The sequence below is a fragment of the Anas platyrhynchos genome, chromosome 2, assembly GCF_047663525.1.
Source record: "Anas platyrhynchos isolate ZD024472 breed Pekin duck chromosome 2, IASCAAS_PekinDuck_T2T, whole genome shotgun sequence".
In the NCBI taxonomy this organism is placed as follows: domain Eukaryota; kingdom Metazoa; phylum Chordata; class Aves; order Anseriformes; family Anatidae; genus Anas; species Anas platyrhynchos.
The window spans coordinates 134,863,102-134,875,999 of NC_092588.1; the positions used below are offsets into that span (position 1 = coordinate 134,863,102).

The 12,898-nt window shown below is 36.3% G+C and overlaps 1 protein-coding gene across 1 annotated transcript in view; it reads right to left on the minus strand.

The window, feature by feature from the left end:
- The window catches only part of VPS50 (VPS50 subunit of EARP/GARPII complex), a 75,351-nt gene that overhangs the window by 8,286 nt on the left and 54,167 nt on the right, over positions 1-12,898 (minus strand). The window contains exons 21-23 of the mRNA XM_038174757.2: positions 10,584-10,705; positions 7,032-7,112; positions 835-983 (exon numbers count right to left, since the gene is read on the minus strand). Of these exons, the coding sequence (XP_038030685.1) occupies positions 835-983; positions 7,032-7,112; positions 10,584-10,705 (352 nt within the window). The remainder of the gene's footprint in view (positions 1-834; positions 984-7,031; positions 7,113-10,583; positions 10,706-12,898) is intronic.

A 12,898-nucleotide genomic window follows, 5' to 3' on the forward strand; every position in this document is an offset into this window, starting at 1 on the left:
TAGTAAAGTCAGTGGACAAGTGTCCCGTGATTTTCATATGGCAGGGCAGTTTACATTAAAAAATCCATTTCAGAATTTCAAAATAACATTCCAAGTTACATACTTACTAGTGAACTTTTAAAAGACAGAAAATGAGATCAAATTCTTCAGCATGGGTAGGATTATTATTTTTATATATATAGTAATGTAACAAAGAAGTACATTTTTAACTAAGCATAAATTAACATTTAAAAAAATACAGACAACCTCATTTGGCAAAATATTTTAAAAACAAATTACTAATCTTTAACAGTGTCCTCTTCTGTGAGAGAAAAAAAATAAAATCTGATTCTTACTACTATTCTGACCAAATAAAGAACATTTTGTAAGAGTTTTGCATTCCTCGCTCATTATAATCTTCTTTTCACAGGTAAACTTCCACCTGTTGCCAAGAGTATCAGAAACAAAGTCAAGCCAATATGAACTAAACAGTTCTGAGTCTCATATTAAGTACTCAAATACTGATAGCTATGGTTTAAATGGCACATACATATTAAATACTCCCATTAGCCTCTTAAAAATTATATTTTTTCCTGTAAGATTTGGCTTTGTAATATCACAAATTACTGGACCAGCTGCAGTAAAATTTTATTGCTTGTGCTTGCAGGTGGTAAACCAAATGATCGGGTCCTGGTACCTTTAATTAAAAAATTACCTCTATTGCTCGTTATTAAAATCACATTCAGAAGTAGGAATTTTTGACCTCTGAAGAAGGTTTTGGCATGTAATCACAATCTCTTAAACGATCCTTAGCTTCCAGTGACCACAAAACACGGTGTACAGTAAATAACCTACAAGGATTCCGTGGCTACCACTCTCTCTGCCAAACCATACAGCGAGTTGCCAGACGTCAGAACTACTAGATGACTGAGATGTGGGCTTGGCACCTTCTCCTTTCTCTCTTCAGCAGCTGTGAGAGTTCCTGCGGGATCAGCAGAGACCTCCTAAAATAAAGAATTAAACAACTGAAAAAAAAAAAACAACAATTGACTGGAAAACAGTAAGAATGGCGGTAACTGAGCAGTTTCAGATGGCTTCTTATCTGATAATGGAATGTTTCTAATTTTATGATTTAACTTAAATCAAGCCTGAATCCAAGGTGACAACCATGTTCTCTATTTCAACAGTATGGTGTTCAAACAAGTGAAAAATCACATCATGCAGATCAATATCTGTCTCAGGAAAAGTAAAAAAAAAAAAAAAAAAAATATTGAACAAACTAATGCCCATACAAGCTTTAGCCCAACTGCCTACAGAGGGATTAACTTCTCACCCCTGGATACAGTTTCTTCAATATGACAGCAAACAAAGAGACAAATCAAAGGAATATTATTCATGTGTGGGCTTAACCACTCCTGTGATCTGTGGCTAACTTAGGTAAAATACATGTGATGGTTTTTTAAACAACACTAAGTTACCATTCCAGCACAACTTTTATCCTGCAGACAACTCAGTTGCAAAGAGCATGGAAAATGTTCACAGCAACAGAAAAAACACCTCTAGATTTGACAAGTTTAAATATCAGTTACAGCTAGAAGAGGAATCACAGAAGGAACAAATTTCCAGAGCTACCACAGTGCTCTAACTAGGTGTGTAAGTGGATACCACCTTATGCTTACCTATTTGCCAATATCAGATCAGGACATGAAAACAAGAAAGTAGTTATGGCTTTACATTTATTAGTCATACTATGCTTACTGCTTACACAGAGTCTACAAAATATGGAAAGTGCTACAAAAGAAAAATGATACAAAACACAAATCAGGTGATGAAGATTGGCATGATACAGCACTGAGTTCTTAACTAAGAGCCTTTCATGTCCCCAGGATAAACACTCTGTGGCCAACAGGTGGTATGACAAATCAGCCTGGTTCTATGATTCTAAGACATTACCTAACTCATTCCAAGTATTCCAAGGAAAAATACACGCTATAGATCTTGAAAAGCCAAGAGAGAAGGCACTGCATGCAACAGATGAACAGGTGAAAAGGAGGAAAGCAATGTGTAGGTTATTCTGGCAGAAAAACCTCACAGGGCCATTGTGGTTATAATGCAGCAATTACAGGTGGAGCAGGAAAAAGAAATTATGTCAAGTTGAGTAAGGAGTTTGTGAGAAATTAAGCGATTCAGAATGAGCAGAAAAATCAGAACTTAAAATTCCTATAGAAAAAGCAGCACTAAAATGTATCTACAGACTGGATGAAAGCCAAGTCTTTAAGAACATAAGACAACTAGGACAATAATATTGTCCAACAAAACCAAAACGGTTTGAGATGCAGAGGACCAATGTCATTGCTAGTTTGCAATGAAATACTTATGAGTACTCTGTTCATCTGCCCCAAGTATCTCACTTTTGGAAGCTACAGCACCAGTTAAGGCAGCTATCTTGCATACAGAGGATATTCACAAACAGGTAATGGCAGTATCATGACTGAAGAAATATTTTGTGAAGATAAAGAAGTTGCTAAGAGACAGATAAAATATGGCATCAATTTCCCTTCCAAAACACAAATAATCATAGATCACAAACTGATTGATGCCACATACTGACTTGGGTTGTACTGGTCTCAGTGTACTAATTAACATGGTCAGTAAGCATCATTACTATTGCAAAAACACATTTCTGGTAGAAATGACAAACACGAAGACAGAATGGGTGCAGATCTTTCTACACATCCTGCTTGGGGAACCGACAGCGAGGAGACAAGCTACACAGAAACAGACACTTGTTTCAATGTATTTGGCCTAATGAAAGCAGCAACTTACCATTATATATTGTTCTTCTTTCCCTTTTAATACATCCCGCTGTTATGAATGAAACAACCTAGAGACTGCTATTTCTGGAAAATCCAGATCATCTGTGCTGTTGTGTAGCAGATATCTGTACTGAAGCTGTCTTATACTTGCTACAGAAGGGGCTGAATATGGAGTTGAGATGTACATACGAAGTTCAATGCAATGTACCCAAACAATTTTTTTTCCTCTTACCTCTCAGAAGATGAAACTATACCCTAATCCTCTTTAACACAAACACTTAAAGAACTTGCGTTTTTTTTTATTCTTTTGAGTTTGCCAGCTAGTATTTCCTTGAAGCTACTTGGTTTTGCTTTGACACACCGAATTTGTTACTCAGTCAATGAGATCCCAGTACTCTTAAGCATTATTTACTATAACAAAACAAAGACAGTTCTGCTCAAAAGGCCCCTTTTATTTGTTTTTCACTAAACCTATTTCATTTATTTGGCATAAGAAGTTTCAGACCATAATTAAAGCACTGTCAATATTAGCAGTGCAGAAATTAACGTAAGCCATAGCTGGACAAAAACTCCTCAGTGGTGTATTTACAATGCTTTGAATCAGCTAGTACATTTAAAGCAGCAACACCCAAAGAACATGCTTGCTCAATCCTGTAGAGAGCTAAGCAATCAACTCTAAGATTGTTAGACTGGAGCATCATACACTGGTCCTTCCATCACTGTCATTGTGACCACCTTACACAAAACATTCCAGATTAAAAACACATTCATGTATCATAAATACAGGGGGCAGGGACAGATTCACTTCCAAATGAAATGCAGTGTTTTGAGTGGAGGAGGGATTTTGTTTGTTTGTTATTGCTGTAAAACATAGGATTATTGTAATGTTAGTTGTATCGGTGCAGGAGCAGCATACATGTATGGACATTGAACATTCTGGATCCCAGCTGAGGTGTCAGATCATTGCCCCATGGTAAAGAGAGCATAGCTGAACACGTGTTTGTATTTCATCTTTTTCCTGTTCACAGTCTAAAATAAACTACAGGTTGACTTGCTGCAGTTTATAGAGTTAAAGTGGTTAAAGTGGTTTCGCTGTGAGGTATTGCACTGTGAAACAGAGGAAGAGTGATTCAGCTATAGCTGAGTACTTACGGGGGACAGGACCCTCCAGCCGAAGCAGGGGTATGTGATGCATAAGAAGGGACATGGGGAAGAGGGGAAATAACACTTTAAATAGCTGCAGTCTTTTTGCTCAGTGATGAGTCAGAAACCCATCTCACTGTTTCTCGGTGCTCCAAATGAAAACTGGGATAGTACTTCCTTCACAAGTATGGTGACTATACTGTAACTACAGGATATATTAAAAGAATACGCATTTCTTGTGCTGTAATAATAGGGAAGTAAAAACTTTGAACAGAGCAGCTCCATAAAAGGCTGTAGAGAATGCCTCCAATCAACCTCCATACTCCTCATATTGAAGTTCTGGTCCAAGACAATCCCAAGCACAAATACAGGCTGGGTTGAAAATGGATTGAGAGCAGCCCTGAGGAGAAGGAGCTGGGGGTGGTGTTTGGTGAGCAGCTCAGCATGAGTTTGCAACGTATGCTGACAGCCCAGAAAGCCAACTGTATCAGGGCTGGAGAGGGAGATTCCCCGCTTTTGCTCTGCTCTTGTGAGACCCCACCTGGAGCACGGTGTTCAGCTCTGGGGCTCCCAGCACAGGAAGGACATGGAGCTGTTAGAGGGAGTCCAGAGGAGGGCCATGAGGATTAGCAGAGCTGGAGCACCTCTCCTATGAAGACAGGCTGAGGGAGCTGGGGTTGTTCAGCCTGGAGAAAAGAAGGCTCCAGGGAGGCCTTACAGTGGCCTGCCAGTACCTAAAGGGCCCTACAGGAAAGCTGGGGAGGGACTCTATGTCAGGGAGAAGAGTGACAGGACAAGGAATAATGGCATTAAATTGAAAGAGGGTATGTTTTACATTAGATAGAAGGAGGAAATTCTTCACTCAGAGGGTGGTGATGCACTGGCACAGGCTGCCCAGAGAAGCTGTGGATGCCCCATCCCTGGAGGTGTTTAAGGCCAGGCTGGATGGGGCTTTGGGCAACCTGGTCTGGTGGAAGGTGGCCCTGCCCAGTGCAAGGGGGTTGGAAGTCAGTGATCTTTAAGGTCCCTTCCAACCCAAACCATTTTATGATTTTATGACGATTCTACAAAGACACAAAAGAGAAGGCAGCATGGCTTCACCTTGCCAAAAGCGGACCCTCCCTTCCATTTTGCTTTTTCTTTCACAAAGCAGGACTAAAATCCAGCCACACAATAATAAAAGTAGTATCCTATGAAGGTATCTGATATAAACTAGACAGCATTAATTCAATCCCAAAAAGGATACTGAAACCTATCACGACAATTTTATTTTATTTAAAAGAAATGGCCTCTAACCCCCCCAACTTTTCCTCTTTCTCTTATCAACAAACATAAATAGACCTTCATTCACTTGCTATCTCTTTTAATAAATGAAGTCCAAGCTAGGAATGATCCAGTCAAAATTAATAAAGAGTCTTGACATAGACAATAGAGCTCAACCTTCACAAACACTAAGAGATGTGAGGAACTATTCCGATCTACATGAAGTTCTGACAAAGCATTAGTAACAGAATCAGAATAAACACCTGTTTGGACCAAATAAAATATTGAAAGATGCTGCCACTGGGAACCAAAATGTAGCAGAAATGATAGTCCTTAATAAAGTTATTATGAATAGAAAACAATGCAAAAAAAAATCCTAACAGGCCATGAGACTGAATCCCATAACATAAACATGCAAAATATTTTCAGAAAGCAATTTACAACAAGCTAAGAAAAGAGACAGGAATTTTGAGAGGAGCACAGAACAATCCATACAGTCATGAGAAATAGCCATTTTATGACAGTAAAGTTTAGTCTTCACTTTCACAAATTCTTAATGATGATAACAATAAAAATACCCTGGAAACTTTTCCTTCCTCATGAATCAAAAAGTAAAAAATTCTTACTGACAGCATAAAACCAGCATGTGTTCATAAGATATTAATAATCTTCACTGAATGTCTTGAAGTTAGCAGTTGCTACTTAAGATTTCTTCCTCCTTTTAAATCTTACCTAGAACACAGCTATTTATTCTAAGTGGCACTAGCGTTATCTGTAACAGCACTGTTAAATGACTGAGGAAGAAAAAGAAATCCAGTTATTTTTCCCAATTTACTCCTAGAAATATTTTTTTTTTTTTAATTATATGACTGGGAAAAAGATCTAAACAATGCAAAGCACTGTCAGGAATACTGACTACAGATTAAATTTAAAAAAATAATTCCAGGACTTTATACTTTTCCAAAATCTTTAATGGATTAATCTGCAAGATCTTCCTAGATTGTTTCTTTTCTTTTCTGAATACATTGATTCTGAGATGAATATCAAGATGACTAGTTGTTTTTTTTTTCTGTATTATAGAGGCCTAGGGTTAATAGTTCTCATGCTCCCTCTACTGACTTTGTAAGAAATGGCCCCAAAACCCTTTAAAATGTTTCTTGAAAAGAATGGTTTAGGATTCAACTGTTCTGAATGCTTCAAAGAATTGAAAAGGCACCTTAATATGATTTTGTTGAATACCAAATCCCTATGAAAGTTGTAGTAGATCATTTGTCTCCCACTTCTGCCTTGAAAAATAAATTCTTCCTCCAGCATACATGGGATTAATTACTGTACAACATATCTATGATACTCTTTAGAAATGTCTTCATAATGTTTCATGTGTTTTATATTTAAGTCAAAAAAAAAAAAGTATACAATTCCAATTTTGTGTACTTCTTAACAATATTGCTTCATAAACACTGCTCCTCAGTTGAATCTACCAAATCTACCTGCTTACCCTTTGTAATGTGATGTGAAGGAACAGTAATCTACTACCAGTGTGACACAAGGATCATATTCACTCTGCAATTTCTGCAAATAACACAAAGTGACTGACAGAGTCTAGTTTGTAAAATATGACAGAGAAAATTCCCTGATATTCAGAGATGACTTAACAAAGGGCTTAACTTACATCATGATATACTAAGAAGCTGTCTTTCTCATTACAGACATTGAATATGAGAAGAGAGAAAAAAGAAAATCAGTCAGCCATGATGAAATACAATTCCTGAATTTCTGACACAACCCTCTATTTCACTAAACATTAACAAAATCCAGGTAGGTACTTACCAGATCAATGAGGCTCTCCTGGATTCTGTTCAGTGTCGTGCGTAATCTGCTGCTACTGAGGCCCAATCCTGTTGATTCAAACTGGAAGAAATATTTAAGTTTGGAAAGGAACAGTCCTTAGTTTAAGCTTTACAGGGTTACAACAAAAGTTCACTGGATACAATTTACACATAAAAGTTTTAGTACATAACTGCAGCTATAACTGTACAAAATGAAAAGATGATCAACAGAGGTCACTGCACTCAACACTGCATTGATGATAAAGGATGACCTGAGTACATTTCATGAAGATGACAACTTACCATTCAAATCAATCAGTACACATCCTTTACTGCTGTAACACTTTAAGTGAACACAGGACTCTAGATTGCATCCTCTGGGACACCAGACTGAAATGGCACACAACTGTGTCCCAGCTGAGACTTGCATGCACACCACACACAAGCCAAATGTCCTTGACTTCTCTCTCAAACTGTAAATTTCTTTTAATCCCTTACTGAATATCTAACTTGCAGGTGTAGAGCTATACCATTGATCTTTATAAAACAATCATTATTACCTAGTGTTTTTAAAGATCGACCTGACAAATGTGCCATCTTCATGTTCACGGCTCAGCAGCATTATGGGGCAGGTGTTGAGCTGGGATAAATCAACACACTGATTCCCTGGTAAATGCAACAAATTATACCAGCTGAGGGGCTGATCTGATGTGTGATTAGTGTAGCTACTTACCTTCTACTTGCCATTACAAGGAAACAAGAACAAACTAACAATCCAAAGGTGGTGGAAATGGGACAACTACACAACACACATCTAAGTCAAGAATCTGGAAGTATTTGAATACAGTTCTGGTATGTGATTCACACCCCAAAAAAAACAATCTACTGAACAATATTTAGAGCAATGAAGTTTACTGTATTAGACTTCCTTTCAGTGCTCTAAATCAGGGAAAGAAATGTTTGAGTCCTCTTCCCTCTTTTAAATACAAAAAGGAATAATTTAGGTCCCCATCTACTACATTTAACCTTTCTGACTTAAGTCCATCTGTCCTAATTTTCCCATATATTCAGTGAAAATTATATATATATATATAAATAAAATATTTATTATTTTTAATTGTACCTGCAATTTTCAGCCATTAAATTTCATTTTAAGGGAGTTGTTTCTGCACCATCGGAATACAGACTACACAGTCTGCCATTATTCCTTTCTCTCTACCTTTCCATTACTAACTTTCAACAGCTATCAGTAACTTTCAAGTACTTATTTTATAATAATATATTTATTGCTAAAAATGGCAATTTCATGTTACTGTGAAACATACAGGAATAATAATAAGGAACGCAAAAAAAATCTTAAGTTTCCAAAAACATTGCAGAGCTCCAGATTCAACAGGCAACCTGTTACAGCTTGAAGCTGTACATCTGTATGTTTAAGAAAAGAAGGAAAAAAAAATAAATAATAGGGAAAAAAGAGATTATTGTTCAGCATCTCCTCCTCCAGGCCAGAATTTCATGACTTTAAGCAGAATATGTCTCTCATCAGTATAACTCTTCTCTTGCTTCATTAGTATAACTCTTCTCTTTTGCTATTTCTATATGCAAAGTGGTAGATATTCAAATGTCACAAATGACCTAGTAAACTTAGCATTAGAGAATTTATAGAATAACTTCACTCATCACCAATTCAATGTGACACTTTATCTTTACAAAAAAAAGCTTAAGTGTTTTCTACAAGAATGGCCATTGGATTTACACATTATAATAATGTGTTGTCAAAAAAAAATTAGTACCTTAAATTTATTCTGCTAAGGAAAACTATGCTGTGGCATGTTCATCAGTATTGTACACTTTCATGAGTATATATTAAATATATGTAATTTATTTTAATTTCAAATTAGGTTGTTCCATAATTTGAGATAAGTAGGAAAGACAGCCTTAATGAGGACTCCAGGAATTAAAAAGGTTTTGAAATAGTAATTTTGGTTATAATGGTGTGCAACTTTTGGCAGTGAAGAAAGCCAAATACTGACTACACAGGCTAATCATTCTAAAGAGTCCTGGAAAGAGCAATGACCTAGCATCATGACCGGACATAGAAGTCAACATATGTATTTTAAATCCCTGATTTCCACTGAACTGGCAACAAACTATGTACAATTGATCATTCCTCCTGTACTAACTCACATACATAACATAAGCACAGTATTTCAACCACTTAATGAAGTTATAATATTAGCATACTTTCAAGAAACCCATTCGATGCATGTTTTATAAATAAAAATTAGAACAGGAACACTGACAGTGGTCCAAATCACATACCATCAACCATCTCTACTTTTTAAGGGTTTATAATATAATGGGAAGTGAGAACATTTAAGCAGCATTACAAGAGGGTTTATCTCATTCATAGACCCTTTGTAAGCATTATGTTTCCCACAGAAAATCATCTGTCAAAACAAAAACTAGGCACATTACGAAGACATCACAATTTTACCACCCATCTGCTATAATGTTTACCTGCCTAGCACTGTGCTGTTCTCTGAGAGAAGTAGAAAGTAAGGAACTTGGTATGGGCTTTAAAAACACAAAACAAACAGAAGGTGCAAATATATATAAGCACTGAATACCAGAGCAGCTGATTAAGCCAATGGAAATCAATTAGCTTAACAAAAACAAAACAAAAAAACACACACCCATCTTCTAAACACAAACAAATTGCAAATATATTTGTTCTGCCAAAGAGAACAGCTCAAAAACATTTAGAACCTCATGCTGAGAGTCTGAAAATCCAATGCAATTTGCCAAAAGATGATGATGAATTTGGAACCCTATTACATTATTGCTTGTGAAGTAATTTAGGGGCCAAGAGAGGAGAAAATTGTTTTTACATGCAGCTTTTCATAAATGCTTTAAGACCATCCTGTTGAAAGTTGATCCATGTTACGTAAAGACATTGCCAACAAGCATTTATTTTAACTACAAGATCACTCAAAAAAAAAAAAAAAAACACTAAAATGTTTTTGTTAATGCAATTAGCTTGACAGAGTAATAATATACCTGAAATACTGAATTTAAAACCTCTTAAACCTGAGCTGCTACTTAACCTTCATGGACACTTTCTCCTCTTTCTTGAGCTATTATCTAAGCTGGAGAAATACATATAGGAAAATCAAATCACTTTATCCTTTCTAGGCTCCAACCCACCACGTGCTATTGCAGCCTACTCCTTTGCTCTCCACTTTCTTCCACTACTTCCAGGTACTTCACATTGTCTTTACTGTCTATTCAAAATACTGCTGGAAAAAAAGACCACAGAACGTATTCAAAACACAATCGGCTTCACGTCCCAGCAATAATGATGCTCCCTATACTTACTCCCCTTGTTGCTGATTTAATCAGTCTTTTCTAACTCCTGCATTCAGATCCATTCTGGTAACACTGATTCTCTGGAAGACCATATATTTGGTACCATCTTAAGTAAAGAGATCTCCTCTGTATTCTCCTTCTATGTATATAATGATACTGTGAAACAAATTATGTTTCTACCCACCGTGTCATTTCGGCCAAAAAACGTATAGACTGCATACAGATAGTAGTCGAAGAGCTGAGACATGAAGTGGATCACATCAAACGCAATTGGTTTGAGAATATTCATCATCTGCATATATTTACCTTGAAAATTAAATACAGAAGATCAGTTTTCTCAGCACGAGTGCTACAAAGATAGTGGTGAGCTTGACAAACTCAAAGAAAATTTACAAAGTTTATTATTTAGCTTTGACTATTGATTAAGAGCAACTTAGCAATATTTTAGAGATTAGCAGGTTTAAAAATAAAGCTACATATTATGGCTAAGACACCATAAACAACTCAAGACTTCTCTAAGCATGGATGTTAAACCGTACCAAAATGTCACGAACAATTCTTGGCCTTCTGGTACCAAATTAAAAAAAAAAAAAAAAAAAAAGAAAAGATGACCTTCTGGTTCCTTCACAAGTTTTAGTTTCATTTAGCCAAAAAATAATAATCACTTTAAGTAATCTGTAGTGATATACAGAGCCACTGGAGACTTTACGCATTAGTGTGTGTTTGTGTTTATATATGCGCATATGGATAATTTTCGAACATTAACTTCTGAAAATAATAACTGAAAAAAAAATCTCAGGACCTTCATCTATACGTCAGGTGAATCAAACAGATCACAGGCTTTGGACTCAAGAAGGAATTTTTTGCTAAAGGTTTAATTCACAGGGCCTATAGGTATTTTGTTTTCTAGCACAGGCATGTCTCTTTTCAAAAGGTCGTAAGAAAAGTGTACTTAATGAAAACCCCTGATTTTGCAGAGACCCTGGACTTCCAGTTAGCTAGCTCAGAAATGACATACTACTTGCCTTATTAACATTTTAAAAGCATAGAGTATAGTCAGCTTTGGGTTATTATAGTAACAGACAACAACTTTTGAACCAAAAAGTAAATGCAGTTCACCCAATATGTAGGATATAGCACATCATTTAACAACATTTCATATTCCAGACATGTTTTGACATGACAGGTTGGAAAAAAAACTGCATGAAGGTGCCAGAATCATTTCTTTTTCCTGTAGTCTGCAACACTGTTTAATCAAAGCTAACACTGTGCCCAGCAAAGTAACTTACTAATCAATATAGAAAATATGGTTTTATATAGAGAAACAAAATCAGCTGTTAGTATCAGAGGGAGTAACTTGAATCTTTTAAACAATTACTTGTGCTCATTAAAGATGACATTCATTTGATAAATACATGACACAGCAGTATGGTAAGAATGGAGCAAAAACCCGATATTGCGAATTCCTACGTTTCTATCTAGCTTAAACTCCCTGCTTGAACATCTGCGTCCCAGTTTGCTAACACACAAGAATATATTTTGTTATTTTTGGAGATCTGACAAGGGTTGCAATATTTAATATTTGGCAGGTTACCCCACTTGTTAATTCTGCGCTTAATTATCAATGCTTTGGCCTACGGTATTATGAACAAGCTGAAAAGCAGACCTAAAAAGTTCCACTTAGCTACATTTGTTTTTCTGTGTTGGAAGACAATTCCAGCACAGTTCTGTGTGGAAATTTATGGATGTTTGGAAAGGATGACACCCTATCAAAGCAGCTGCCACCTTCATGTGTGTTATCGGAATATTCCATATTGCCACAGAGTGATTTTTTCCACTTTGTGCTAAACACATTTTTCAAACTTGCCTGCAACCTATACACAATATAAGGGTGATGTGTCACATTCTGGACAGTTAAGATTTCCAAATATCTGTGTAACTGGCATAAATGTTCAAGGTAGTCTCTCAGGCAGTGTCGTGCGCTTTTCCAAAGGGCTATACTCTGCACAAGCACTGTCCCTATAAAACTCTTCTGTGGCCAAGAACATTTCTCTATTACTATGTCACTCAGCATCTTGACACAACAAGTGTGCCAAGAACATTTCCTCCCAGTTTCTCTCTCTCAGAGGATGCCAAATTTTAACATCTATACGTTGTTACCTAGTTGCACTAAAGTTCACAGTTTGGGTGAAAAGGGTGTACGAGAACATTTAAAAACAACACTAATATCCCAAACACGTGCCATTAATTTCCAGAAATACCACTTAGGAGTTTCAACAAGTCAAAGTAACTACACTTTCTAAAAACAATTCATAAAGGCCAAAACTGATGAACATTTGCCAGTTCTTTTTGTTGTTGTTTTGTTTTTAAGTATTTCCAGCACTTCTTCTGTCCTTAAAGGAAGCAACTAGACAGTACTTTCTATCAGACTAATCTATTTAAATATGATCACTACAACCCAAAAGGTAAATAAAATGTATTCATAAAATATTCCTGTTG